This window comes from Saccoglossus kowalevskii, chromosome 12 (assembly GCF_978046115.1).
Source record: "Saccoglossus kowalevskii chromosome 12, keSacKowa6.1, whole genome shotgun sequence".
In the NCBI taxonomy this organism is placed as follows: Eukaryota; Metazoa; Hemichordata; class Enteropneusta; family Harrimaniidae; genus Saccoglossus; species Saccoglossus kowalevskii.
In genome coordinates, this window is record NC_140652.1 from 3,838,623 (window position 1) to 3,853,845 (window position 15,223).

At 34.7% G+C, this 15,223-nt stretch overlaps 2 protein-coding genes across 3 annotated transcripts in view; both read left to right on the forward strand.

The window, feature by feature from the left end:
- The first annotated feature begins 9,486 nt into the window (after positions 1–9,486).
- The window catches only part of LOC102804527 (uncharacterized), a 28,968-nt gene continuing 23,231 nt past the window's right edge, over positions 9,487–15,223 (forward strand). For both annotated transcript variants that reach the window (XM_085506078.1, XM_078012075.2), the window contains exon 1: positions 9,487–9,574. The gene's annotated coding sequence lies outside the window, so the exon portion shown is untranslated. The remainder of the gene's footprint in view (positions 9,575–15,223) is intronic.
- LOC144358040 (uncharacterized) lies at positions 10,103–10,612 on the forward strand. The gene has a single exon (XM_078012076.1). The coding sequence runs from the start codon at positions 10,103–10,105 to the stop codon at positions 10,610–10,612; it is 510 nt and encodes a 169-aa protein (XP_077868202.1).

Genomic DNA, 15,223 nt, shown 5'->3' on the forward strand with positions numbered 1-15,223 from the left:
TAGCGATAGGGGGAGGCAAATTGGCGAAGCACACTGGAAAATGGGAATCATTTAATATGCTGTGACGTTGACATACCCCCCCTTTTTTCTTTCTTTTTACTTTATATTCGTATTCTTATAATTATCTCGTCGTTGTCATATTTTTTTTGTAGAGATTTTACTCTTTTGTTGGGATGAGTTTATGTATTTGTATATGTGGTTAACGTAAAAATAAAATATATAAAAAAAAACTAAAATAAAAAAAAGTACAAGAATAATGTTCATGTTTATTTCATGATGATTGAAAAAATTACATAGGTGTTTTCCTGACCACATATAACATGTTTTGAAAAACTTGAATTAATGTTCTACATATTAATGATTTTAATCGCTGGCAATATTTTTAAATTTTGACCACTTTTAAAAGAATCCCAGTCAGTGTTTTTTGTTGAAGCATTGAGACTGTGGGACAATAACCTAGAATATCGATTTGGGTGCATTGAGAGTTCAGCCCAATATAAGAACAGTCATTCACCTCAGGTTAATAAACTACCATTAATTATAACACGTTATCTTATCAGATTGTCATAACCTTTCAAAACAGTTCTTGTTTTCTTTAAAGTCGAATACACATATTTGTTTCACCATTCAATGATTTAGTTAGGGTACTCTAGAAATGCGCCCACCCAAATACAGCTATGAAACAGTGTGAAGCCAAGCCGATTACGATCATGCATACAGTATGTGTTCTAGTAACATTGTGTTTGTGTTGATATCATTTTGCAATATTAACAGATATATGTATCTCGTATATAAATAATTGTCTGAGTTGAATTAGTACTAATACGCAGGCCGATACCGCCTAATTTACATAATTATATACAATCAATGGGGATACTACCCTTACACAGGCTATTTACATACCTGTTTGTACTTTTAAACACGTCTATTTCTGCGACTTCGACGGTTGAACTATGTTGCTAATATAGTTCGTATTGCATGAACTTTTTACTCGTCTTCGTCGAATATCTTCGAAAAACTAATGCCAAGCGCTTGCATTATGGGAAAAACATGAACTGTGAATTTATAAAAAGCCTAGCCGACAAAGAGCCATGCAAAGAATGCTGGGATATCAAAGCATGAATTACCCTAACATTTTTCCGATAAAGAAATGAAAAAAGGAGTAAACGACAAGTTAAATTAAGATTTTCATTCCAATACAATCAGACTATACTTTTCAGAACTCTAAAATTAATAACTTATTTCTTTGTCAGTGTCTGCTCACTTCCTAGTTCCAGCTAATATGTCACGTATCACGCCGCTGGAAAATACTTTGAGCGTGAATGTTAATTGTGTGACAATATGAAATTACTTGTTTACATTTTTCACGTAGTACGCCCATGTATACAGAGTGTCGAATCACATACTGGTATTCCACAATCCTAATGATCTGAGATTTGCAAAAAATAACAGTGGTGTCTATATTTTTTGCATTGAAAGCAATGGGCTATGTCAAAACAATGTTTACGTAACATTCTACTTGAAGCACCTTTTAGACACATTCGGTTCTACCTCAGACTAATAATAGTAGTCTGAGGTTCTACGCACAAGGTAACATCTGCATTTTATGCTATTCAATTGGCTCATAACAAGGCTGGGTTTCCAAGCTCTACTTAAAATCCAGTGGTTAAACCAGTTAACAAAAAAGAACCAATTACACCTGAAATCATTGCTTTATTCACAGTCCCTCTATTCCCCGGTCTGGAAACAACTAGCGTTCTTTTGTCTCGAATTGCGCCGAGGGCGTCAAGAAGTCAGACAAATTACGATACCGTCAGAATATTCATTAAAATCCGGAAATTTACCGTCATGCAAAGCGATACCTCATTGTACGACTTCACTTTGACCTTAATTTCGGGCAACTGCAACGTAAACAAAACATGTAAACAAAACTAGCACTATGAAATTTGGGGGTTTTGAACCTGAATACGTAATAAAACAAGCCTACCAACTCATAAATATCCAGTTCCTGCCATGTAAAGAATAATATCGTTCATCTTCTAGTTTTAATAGAGAAATACGGTGCGTACCAACTTGCTGACATCGCTAAACAAATCTTGTCAAAATGGTATCGTTCATGTTAACGTGGTCGATCGAAAAACCTGTGATATTACTGATTCTTGGGGGTTCATAACAATTCAGGCCAAATGTACAACAACTAATGACTTTATTCAGTATAACACAATGCTTTAATTTTTGTATCTAAATGATTTTAGCACTGAATAGCGTACATTGCCCACTTTAACATTAATAAAATGCGGTGTGAACAAATAACAAATCAGCCCACAAATTTTTAAGGAATATATGTTTCGATCGTAAAATTTTAAAATCGAAGACAAATATTGGTTTCACCGAGAAGAATGGTAAATAAAATAGAGTTCATTTCAATTCCCCAAAAAGTCAAACACGAACAATTTCTGGGTAATGGTATGAAAATTTGTTGCGAAAATGCGTCACTGCGGGTAAAATAGATTAATTAAAGAATTATTCGCCGGCTAAATATGACCTTATACAGACTAGAAAATTATGTGAAAAAGCTTGAATTCTGGAATAAAAAACTAAGTTGTAAAAACACATAGCACTGACGATGTCAAAAAGAGTGATCGACTGTGTACTGATCGGTGGACGGACGTTTCGGTCAAAAATTTCGACCAGTGCGGACGTTATGAGGTATAACTTTTTGTTATAATTTGTTTATACTTTTCGATAGTCGAATCGTATTGCCTGGTGTGTGTTTTATATTAACTCGTTTCGCCGTTGTTTTTTTTTATTATCCTCACGACCACCATGTAAATCATACAAGACATTTAAATACACGTACTTGTGTTTTTACTTAAAGTAAAACCACGTAAATATATATATTAAAAAAAACAATGTGTATCTAAATGGTCATGAAAATGATACGTCAAGTCATGTGTTTCGTCTACCATCCATGTTTAAACAAACCTATACTGCCAAAACGTATCACCATGTCCCATTATACTCATTACGTACATTAAATATAAAAGTGGTAAAACGTTGCTTCCTTATATGTTACCACCACCGTTTACTTGATCAGATTGGGAGATATTTCTGTATGGCTTCACTAATATCGGCAACATTACTTGTAACGCTAATTTCAAATACTGAAAATCGTTTATTTTACAGAAGAGAATCACGGACCGGAACGTCCGCGGCCGAACCGTACGCAACACGCCTTTGCCACGGAGGAGGCTAATTCACACCTAATACAATGTTCGTTTGCAAACCGGGGATAGAGGGACTGTGGTTTGAGCGAAGTGAATCAGAACGGAAATGTTTTCTTATCGTTCACAGCCAGAGTCAGAGTCTGTCCTCCACATGGCATGGTGTATATGCAGATGATAGAGCTCTACAAATACAGTGAACGAGTGGTGATGTTCATATTCAAGCGCCCACAGTGCATTGTTGGGGCAATTTTCTATCGCATCACGAATGCAGTTGCCGTACTTTGACGCAACTGCGGGGTCTACTGGCTAGACGCGCTATCCCATATTATATACTTGTGTATGAGAGTTTCGGGTTATGCGAGAGTATTAGTCTAAGAGTAAAATGTAATTGCCTTTGTGTTGATGAAGTTAATGTGTGCAACAGGTGTAAACCATATTGTAGCTTACAGAGGCGGCGGAACAAAATTTTGCATCGGGCGAGATCTGCTTTCCAACCTTGCGCCGAAGACGTGACTTTACTAGGAGACCGGGGCATGCTCCCCCTTAAAAATTTTGAAATCCTCTGAAACGCTATTTCATGTATTTCCACACGCATCCATTTATTTTCGATATAGAAAAAAATGTATTTTCTCTTGATTATATATCCACTGATAGTAATTTGCAGTAAGTGATCATTTAGGAATCACTACGAGTGAAGTGGAGCCTTACTTTCAATATAGAAAAAAAAATGTCGTAGTTTTCAATAAAATATACAGATGCTTAACGAATAATTGAATAATAATAATAGTTGAATAATAATTGTGAAATTGAAACAGTAATAGCAAACTATGTTGACTATTACCACAAATGGTAAATTAAAAAATAACGCTTTTCGCTTTTAAAGCACAACTTTGGTTTAATTTCTAACTCGAGTATCCCTTTATCTGAGTTTTCGACCAAATCACCAGTTTAAGATGCTAATGTCAGATTCGGTAATTATGTTCAAGATGTATTTAAAAAAACGGCAATCATTTTCATTAAGTCGACCAAATGTTATAATCAAATTCAAAATCAATAAAAACTTTCAAAAACTAAATTAACTAAAATCAAATTCAACATCAACAAACTATTCTTGTCTCATTGACAAATTGAAGTTAACGAAATACGTGACCATTATAACAAGAACAACTTTAGAACATATGGAACAATTAAATCTGATGTAGAACTCGAACCATGCACTGTTCTGCTTCAGTGACCATAATCTTAAAATTGAATCTTGACATAAGCGCATCCCGCTCAACAATAGGATTTGTAACAATGGAATGTAGCAGCTACACTATGTGAGGAATTCTACTTAGATGCCATTTGACAGATGCATTTAAAAGAATATTTCATAGTCCTTTTCAATAAAAAAATAATGACTCATGTAGCACAGTATGTGTAATTGGTATGTTATTTATTTCATTTCAGCTTGTTTAAGCAAAATTGCAAAAATTTCTGTGCAGATTCTAATCGAATTTACTACGTATTGGCGCTTAACTCCTGCTGGGTGATGATCATATTTTTTTAAATGCCATTGCTCTTTCACGAACTATTGGGAATTTTTAGATATCTTTTTATAAAACAGCAACGATTGTATATTTACATAGAAGCTAAAGCTTTAAAATAGATTAATTTTGATTATTTGTAGCCACTTCTCTCAAGCTGGTGATTGAGTTAAGTGACTATACATATGATCATGAATGTGGTTTTCTTGAGTGACGTTTTTGTTTCAGATGGCGATTTTGCCCTTGACCTTCTTTTTGTTTGACGCCGTTGTGATTCATTAGCTAAATTACTATTAATGCATGAGGCTACTAATATATTTTTTGAGAAAATCAAAAATCGTATTATGTACTACAATCATGGAGCTATTGTCCTATGGCAAAATGAAATGACATTCTTTTGTGTATTAAAGTGACGTATTTTGGGAAACTTCCATAGAAGTTGTATTTTTAACGCTTTTTAAAACTCATATTTTTAAAATAAAAAACTAAATAGAAATAACTAAATGTACACCATCATTAACAATATATGATTTTTTCACCAGTCTACAAGTTGAGATGTAGCATATTATCTCTGCCATATGGATCTATTGAAAATAGTGTAAAAATGGCACTATCCACTAAAATGCGACTATAATTTTCCCGACAATAAGGCTGATGAACCCCAAACAATTTAAAGTCAATATATATTCATACTGCCCGGGAGTACAATTTATTGCAAAATTAATTCTGGATAATTATTTTTTATTTATAAATCGGGAATAATGCCTTCATTGGTTCAACTTGAATTTATCAGTTGAAGTAAAAAAAAAGTTTCAAATTAACCAAACCCTTTCACGGCTATTATATTTTTACTAATTAATATAACATTAATATTTTTCACCAGTCTATTCCTGTATTGGAAATTTTGATTTGTAGTTTATTTTATATTTACATCAATGCCTCACTAGCGAGCGGTGTCCCATCTGCCTTGTAGGGCGGTTAGATTTTCATATAATATATTCGAGAGCGGTGTCTTATCTGCCTTGTAGGGCGGTTAGATTTTCATATAATATATTCGAGAGCAGTGTCTTATCTGCCTTGTAGGGCGGTTAGATTTTCATATAATATATTCGAGAGCGGTGTCTTATCTGCCTTGTAGGGCGGTTAGATTTTCATATAATATATTCGAGAGCAGTGTCTTATCTGCCTTGTAGGGCGGTTAGATTTTCATATAATATATTCGAGAGCGGTGTCTTATCTGCCTTGTAGGGCGGTTAGATTTTCATATAATATATTCGAGAGCGGTGTCTTATCTGCCTTGTAGGGCGGTTAGATTTTCATATAATATATTCGAGAGCGGTGTCTTATCTGCCTTGTAGGGCGGTTAGATTTTCATATAATATATTCGAGAGCGGTGTCTTATCTGCCTTGTAGGGCGGTTAGATTTTCATATAATATATTCGAGAGCGGTGTCTTATCTGCCTTGTAGGGCGGTTAGATTTTCATATAATATATTCGAGAGCGGTGTCTTATCTGCCTTGTAGGGCGGTTAGATTTTCATATAATATATTCGAGAGCGGTGTCTTATCTGCCTTGTAGGGCGGTTAGATTTTCATATAATATATTCGAGAGCGGTGTCTTATCTGCCTTGTAGGGCGGTTAGATTTTCATATAATATATTCGAGAGCGGTGTCTTATCTGCCTTGTAGGGCGGTTAGATTTTCATATAATATATTCGAGAGCGGTGTCTTATCTGCCTTGTAGGGCGGTTAGATTTTCATATAATATATTCGAGAGCGGTGTCTTATCTGCCTTGTAGGGCGGTTAGATTTTCATATAATATATTCGAGAGCGGTGTCTTATCTGCCTTGTAGGGCGGTTAGATTTTCATATAATATATTCGAGAGCGGTGTCTTATCTGCCTTGTAGGGCGGTTAGATTTTCATATAATATATTCGAGAGCGGTGTCTTATCTGCCTTGTAGGGCGGTTAGATTTTCATATAATATATTCGAGAGCGGTGTCTTATCTGCCTTGTAGGGCGGTTAGATTTTCATATAATGTGTTTGAAATTGTCCAATAGTTATCCTAATCTGATGATCCTGATGTATTTTACGGTGTGTATGTCATTTTTATTACTTTTATTATTTTTTCAAAAAATATTTTATGTTTTTGTTATGTGCTTGGTATTTTTTAACTATCTCCAGATTGTTGGCTTTCACATTTACCACAACTTTAAAAACTACCCACCAATATATAATGGAGCAAAATAAAATTAAAATTAAATAAAATTGAGTTAAGGAAGAAGCCTACTCATAATTTTTGACAAAATTGGTCATAAATCGCATGACAATGTTTATTATGTACAATCATAAAGCTACTGTCCCATGGTACAATGAAATAGCATTATTTTGTGTCTTACAGTTAAGCTTTTTAACTTGTTTGTGTCCTAACATTTCTTGAAATTGCTATTTTTTGAACAATTCCATGGAATACAATGTTAAAGAAAAAATGCATTTTTTGACACTTTTTAAAACCCAGATATTTTAAATAATTCATAACAACAACAAGTACTCCATCATTAACAGTATGTGATTTTTCAGCCTATGTCACCAGGCTAGATTTTGAGATGCGTGCACTCATTGCCAGCCAATCAGGCGTGTCGTAACAGCGAGTATTTCCTTGATTTATATATATATATGCATGTAAAAAAAATCTGAAATTTTCAGACCCCCTGAAAAAAAATCAAGACAAGACAGAACAAAAAATTAAATGTTTGAAGAATGATTTGTATTGATCCTTTCCCTCAACAATTTCATCAACTATGTTATTTAACAGTTCTTTCACAGTGACTTTCTGCTGTATTTCTGTATAAACTGTCTCTAACAATTCATTTATTATCGATGGGGGTGGTGGTTTGACGAACATCTCACCGACTGAGGGCAGTATTGCATTAGCTAACTAAATACGTAACAGACGTATTATACCGTGTTAAAATATTTCAGGTGTGATCCTGATAGACGTAAACAAGGAAACAATAATGGAATACGAAACTGAGTACGAAGAAAGCCTATGTCGATAAAACACTCAAATTTATCCGTAATTGGATAGTGTGATGGTGCTGTTTCTTTTGTTGAACCCTTCATGAGTCGGAACAGTACTTGACCGAATCGTTCAATTTATTTAGCTTTCAGAATGTTCGACGTTATTACTTTCATTATACAATTTAGTATAAAAATCGATTAATTCCAGATTGTACATTTCTGTAACGAACTCATGAATCAAATTCGTTGTAACTATGGTATCGTTACCACTAATTTTAGTGTAGTATTGCTCGTTGTTTAGTTGATGAAGGCTTTCATATATATAGTCAGTTGTATTCATGATTGCAATGCCACGACCTTTGTCGAATGATTTCATTACAATTCTGTTATCATTTATCGTGCTCTTTCGGCAAAATTCATGTTTTGTTTGGGTTTATTGGTAGTAATTTTGGATATCTCAACTTTAGTTGCCTCAATGTAATTTTCGGGGATACTGTTATGCGAGTCTGGTGGGTTTCATGTTGATTTCATTTTAAAAGGATGTTGCTGAGATTGTTTATTACGCATTAGATATTTGATACGCATTCTCCTAAATAGTACAGACATGTCTCTGAGCAAAGTGTGATACGTTGGCTTAGGTGGGGTTAATAAATTTGAGTCCGTTGCCAAGGGCAATGACATCTGTTGGGGTTAGAATTTTACTCGAAAAATTCCGAATAAAATTTGAAACCAACTGAGCTTGATCAGCCAGCCGTTTATTTCTAGCCAGTTTTGCATTGTATTTCTTTATTTGTTTGCATCTTGCAATGTGTTTCTTACGTGAGAAGTGTCTATTGCGTTTTGTGTCATTGATTGTATGGACAGAGTCCATAATAATAATGGTAGTTCTCTTTTGGGAGGATTTGGTGGCCTTCAAAGGGGCTGTTTGATTAGTGTGCCGAAGCACTGGTTTATTTAAGGCTAGAAGTACGTTTCCTGTCCTTTCGGGGGTCCTGCACTCTTTTTCTCGATTGTTTGAGGAATTGCCTTAGCTTTTCAACAGCCAGAGCCTGATGTTCTTTTCCAGCCAGGCATTAGTTGTTTGCGCTTCTTTCTCCCCCTTTACCAGAATGGTCTGGAATTTTTTCAGGTGGGTCGGTAAATAAATGTCAAGTAGTTTAGTGTACTGTTTAGAAGCCGGGTTTAGAAGATCGCGTTTTAGCGTGTGTTGTTATCGCCGCATGGGACTCACTCCCGCGCGTGCGCAGGTGACGACCCTCCCGCTTTAAAATACTGAAAAAAATGAATGAAAACAACTGTTGAGTGCAAAAAAAAAAAAAAAATTAGAGACATTGTCTACTGAAAAAAATTCCATATCAGATAGGGGAAAAAAGTAGGCCTCATTTCAATCTTCCTGCCCCTTATTTATATGCGTATAGCGGGTGATTTAAAAAAGAATAGTGTTTATTAATTGTCAGCCCCCAAGTGACTGTTGTTCAGATACACCCTTGTACAAGACAAGCAGATGGCAGACGGGGAGATTTTGCACTGGAAGACATGCATTGATTGATCGGCGTAAGTAGGTGACGTCATCCCGCTGAAACCCATATCGCGGGAATTTTCAAAGAGATGTTCCTGATTTGTTGTTTTCTACAGTGCTAAAAAGCCTTATCACATCGCCAGCTTATGAGGGTTACTTGTAGAGGGCGCACTTCTGAGGTCAGCTGAAAACCCAAAATGGCCACCAGTCAGTACCTGAGTTAAATCGTGTTTGTTTTCCTGGTTGAACAATTTAAATATCCATCAATTACAGCAAACAGGTAAGTCTAGTTTGTGTCCGACAGTCACTTTCCACAGATAACGCGGACATTAGATACCATTGTCAAAGATATTTTCTGATTTTAAGAAAAATTATCTCCATTTCAGAAATGCGTTGCTGTCTGACAGCCTACTAAGCTGCGGTTCCGTAGCTCTTTGGTGCGACCTACAATCGAATTTCGCCCTAACAATTTCATTTGGACGTCTTCTTTTTAATTTTGTTGTTTTACGTCGAACATAGTCAGTCAGAGTCAGTCACGGAAATAATGCGGTCATCAACATAGGGCTATGATTCCACAGCTATCTGACAGCCGAGCTGTAGTGTGTAGCGTTACTTCGAACTTGTGTATATTCCTTGAATAACCTCACAAAAAATTGGAGACCAATTTCACTAATTAATGTGGATACTAAGATAGTCTCTAAATGTATTTCGAAGCGCCTTGATAAAGTACTACCTTCACAACACCCAGTCAGCTTTTGTTAAAGGGAGAGATATTTCAGACTGTGTTCGTTTAATTGAGGAAATTCTCATGACAACTAAGGAAGAAAAGCTATCAGGAATTTTGATCGCGATAGATTTTGAAAAAGCCTTCGATTCTCTGGAGTGGAATTACATTCTACACTGCCTTAAAATGTACAATTTTGGACCGTCTTTAATAAGGTGGTTTGATGCTTTATATTGTAACATTGAATGTACAGTTATAAGCAATGGACTTACAACAGGATACTTTACAATCGAACGAGGCATCAGACAGGGGGATCCCCTTCCACCGGCACTATTTATACTTGCACTGGAAATATTTCTTTTTTCGATAAGGTCAGATCCAGATGTTGAAGGAATACAGTTAGTTAAAGATATAGATGTGAAAGGGGTTGCATTCGCCGACGATCTTACGTGTTTCTTGCGTAATATGGATTCCACGTCCAAAGTGTTAACTTTACTAAACGACTTTGAAAGGCTCTCTGGACTAAAAACTAACTGGGGAAAAACAGAATGCATGTGGTTGGGTCACTCAACAGTCACTCTACTAGAAGAATGACTGTGGGTCGCTGGAAAGATCGGAAGGATACGCCATTGGATCACAGTCACTCTACTAGTAGAGTGACTGTGATTGGATTGAAGTGGCCCAGAGAGCAAATTAAAATCGTTGGGATATACTTTCCTTATAATACATCATTGGCAACAAGATTAAATTATGCAAAACCATTGGAAAATTTGGCATGCACTTTTAAATTCTGGAAACAAAGAAATCTTACTCTCATTGGAAAATATCAAATTATTAAATCATTAGCAATCTCCAAAATAATAAGATAAGATAAGATAATTCTTTATTACTACCTTATAGAATGAATTACATATCTATTTTGGTTTATGAAATGCAATAAAGGTGTTAAAATAAACATAACAAGTTAGATATCTAAAATCTACTACAAATATCAATACAGATACATGAAATAATGTAAAAAAAAAATATTAATGACCCATTAGGTGGTTTTCTCTAATGGTATTTGCTGTTTTTATAAATTTGATAAGCTCTGTTAGTAAATATTTGTTGTTTGTGTTCAATATATGAATGAATTTTTCTTTGTTTGTACAGTGTTGAAAATTGTTAATTTTCTTTGAAAAATGTGAATTTAACAACTCTCTTTCATCTGTGTAAAGTTCACATTTTGTGATGTAATGAATTTCATCCTCAAGTAGGTTGCATTTAGTACATTTTCTGTCTTCAGTTTTTAGTCCCTGTTCGGACTTATGTTTTGCCCTGTGTGCGTCCGTCCGTCCGTCTGTCCGTCCGTGCGTCCGTCCGTGATCACCTGTATCTCGAACATGCATGGACCGATTAAGTTCAAACTTCACTCATACATCACACATTATATGGGACATATGCACATGCATTTTTTTCATGATCTTATTAACGATAGCCAAATAGCGGCCATTTTAAGGCCGAAAATGCATCAAAATCGCACATTTTCACCATTCCGGACCCGGATCTCAGTTATGCATGGACGGATTTTGTTCAAATTTGGTACATACATTAAACATAATAGGACCTTGATGCACGTCATTTTTTTTTTTGGGATCGGGTTCGAAATGGCCGACTGGCGGCCATTTTGTTAAAGAATTCAGTTCTGGATCCGTATCCAAGACATGTCTGGATTGATCAAGTTCAAACTTCACACACACATGGTACATCATGTCACAAATAGATATGTGCATTTGTTTCATGATCTGCTTAACAATAGTGGAATGATGGCCATTTTAAGGCCGAAAATGTATCAAAATCACGTATTTTCACAATTCCGGACCCGGATCTCAGTTATGCATGGATGGATTTCATTCTAATTTGGTACATACATTAAACATAATAGGACCTTGATGCACGTCATTTTTTTTTCGGATCAAGTTCGAAATGGCCGACTGGCGGCCATTTTGTTAAAGAATTCAGTTCTGGATCCGTATCCAAGACATGTCTGGATTGATCAAGTTCAAACTTCACACACACATGGTACATCATGTCACAAATAGATATGTGCATTTGTTTCATGATCTGCTTAACAATAGTGGAATGATGGCCATTTTAAGGCCGAAAATGTATCAAAATCACGTATTTTCACAATTCCAGAACCGGATCTCAGTCATGCATGGATGGATTTTGTTCAGATTTAGCACAATGTGTTGTACATATGCAGGTGCATTTCGGTCATGATCTGCTTTGAATGTATAAGTCACTCAAATATGAACGGAACGGGGACGTGTCATTGACAATGACTTGTTATTTTTGGTCTTTTGTGCCTTCCCATCTCGATGTTTAGTTTATGGGCACTTAGTCTCAATTTTGCTAATAGACCAATGTTTTCTTTATTATCAAAGATTTTAATGTATGGTTCAGTATTTATATTTTTCTTCAGTAATGTATAAGTTCTTAGTTTTGAATCTGGTCTTTGATTATCTTGGTTCCATTTATAATTGTAATATTCATTCACTTTTTGTTTAAACTGGTCTTTTTTAATTGTTTCTAAATTCTTAATATCATACAGCTGTTTTATTTTATGCAGATTCATTAACCATGTGTCATTATATTTGTTTTGTTGTTGATCTTTTATTGCATCATATACTAGACTGATTGGGCCATTCTTAATAATATTTTGGTAGTACATGATTGCATTCAGTTGTATTTTTGCTAGTAATGGTAGTCGTCCAATTTCCATTCTACTACCAATGTTACTTGTTCTGTTATTAACATTTAATAATCGTCTACAGAACATTAAATGGTGTTTTTCTGTACACGTTTTGTCCCAGTACTCTGGTCTGCTATTGATTCCCCAAATTTCTGCAGCATAAGTTAAAATTGGTGTCTGGATGCCCTCAAATAATTTCAATTGTAAAAGCATGTTTAACTTGTTTGATGTTAATACTGGTTTGGTTGCTGCATCAGCTTTTTTTGCTTTATCTACCAATCTTTCCATGGTCATGTTCATTGCCCCATTTGTATTAAATAAATGTTACCCCTAGATATGTGAATTGGTTTGTTTTTTTAATCGTGTTTAGCCCATATGAGAATTCTGTATTTTTTTATTTATGACCATTTTTTGTGAAAATCATAATTTTTGTTTTTCTCATATTCAGCTTTAAACCCCATTGTTTTGTATATTCATAAAGTGTGTCTAATGACCTTTGTAAGTCTTCTTTGTTAATAGCTGTTAGAACAATATCATCAGCGAATAGAAGTGAAGAGATGTTTTGACTACTTAGGTTTGGACTATTCATTGTACAGTTATCAATGTTGTCGTTTATAAAAATGTTAAATAATGTTGGGCTTAATGGACACCCTTGTTTGACACCTTCTTGCATTTTAAAGCTCTGGGTCACTTTGTCATCTAATTTAATTTTGAATTGCATATTCATATACATATGTTTTAGGACTCGATATGCACCACCACATATGTTGTTTTGTAATAATTTTATGAATAGTCCCTCTCTCCAAACTTTATCAAAACATTTTTTTAAGTCTATAAAGCAAGTGTAAAGCTTTTTGTTTTTTGATTGGTATTTTTTGATCAGTGTATGTAATGTCAGTATATGATCAGTTGTTCTGTGATTGCGTCTAAAGCCGGCTTGGTTTTTATGGATAATGTTGCTGGTTTCAAGATGTTGTGTTATACGTTTATTTAAAATTTTCCAATTGTGTTACTTGTTGATATGCCTCTGTAATTGGCCGGATCATATTTGTCTCCTTTTTTATGTACTGGTGTGATTATATTTGTGTTCCAACAATCTGGATATTCTCCCCTTTGTAAAATGATATTAAAAATCTTTCGTATAATATATCTTATGCGCATAGCCAATACACCTGATACAATTCTTTCTCAAGTGAACACACTTTGTTTTAATTTTTTATGGGGCAGAAAAGATAAAATCGCAAGGAGCACGATGCTGTCGGATATAAAGGATGGAGATCTTAACATCCCAGACGTATTTGTCTTGAAGGATTCATTTCGAATCCAAACAATTAAGAAATATTTGGACCCCACATTCCATCACCCATGGAAAGATTTCTTCACACATAGACTACAACCTGTAGGCGGCTCATTTCTATTTAACTGTAACTTCAGCATCGAATCTCTTCCTATAAATTTATCTAATTTTCACAAAGAAGCTTTTACGGCATGGAGCAAACTTCTACACCTGACTGGAAATAACCCATCTAGATTTATAATTTGGAACAATTGCATTGGAAATAAGTCAGTATATTATTCTAATATTAGCAACGGTGGCATCACATATATCAACGATCTTTTTACCAACGGTACGATAAAAACAGCAGCTGTATTTCGGGAAGCTTATAATTTATCAAGTGTTGATTACTTTCAAGTCCTGGGTATTATTCATTTTATCCCCCCCTGGCTGAAGTACAATCATACACGTACAGCCAATAGGAAACATTAACCATGTATTTATATTGAGAAAAAGTTTGTTCCAATCAGTGTTGTTTCTAAATATACAATTAAACGACAATTGGGAAAATCAAAATACCAAAGGCCGACAAGTGCTAACAAATTTATGAATGATTTTGATATTCCATTTTCGAGTTTGAGAAAGTTGTATATTTTACCATTTTATGTCACGATTGACACTCTCATGAGTTTCAATTTAAAATTATACACAATATATTGTACTTTAATTCAGATCTCTTTAAATTTAATTCTCCACTGGTTGACAACCCTTTATGTACTTTTTGTAAAGCTGAAAATGAAACAATGTATCATTTATTTTATCATTGTATCTTCTTTCGTAATTTCTGGACAACATTCTCGAGGTAGTTCCCAGAATGCATTCCAACAGATGGTTTTCCGAGTGTTCAGGATATAATACTCGGTTCAACGGAATTGTCCCAACTCACAAATCATCTTCTCATTCTTGGTAAAATACACTTGTATTAATGCAAACTGCAACTAATCAATCCAAATTTTATTATTTACATAACTATGGTCAAATATATAAAAGAGATTGAGGAATATATTGCAACGAAGAATAGTAAACTGGAGGTACATAACAAAAAGTGGGCAATCATACAGGATAGACTCTAACTCAGGCTTATTAAAATTGAAATTAAAATAGTCAATATTTATTTATGTATTCATTTTCCAGC

Bases quoted from the DNA above. Each gene is read 5' to 3' on its own strand.
- LOC144358040 (XM_078012076.1), top strand. From the start codon at position 10,103: ATGACAACTAAGGAAGAAAAGCTATCAGGAATTTTGATCGCGATAGAT.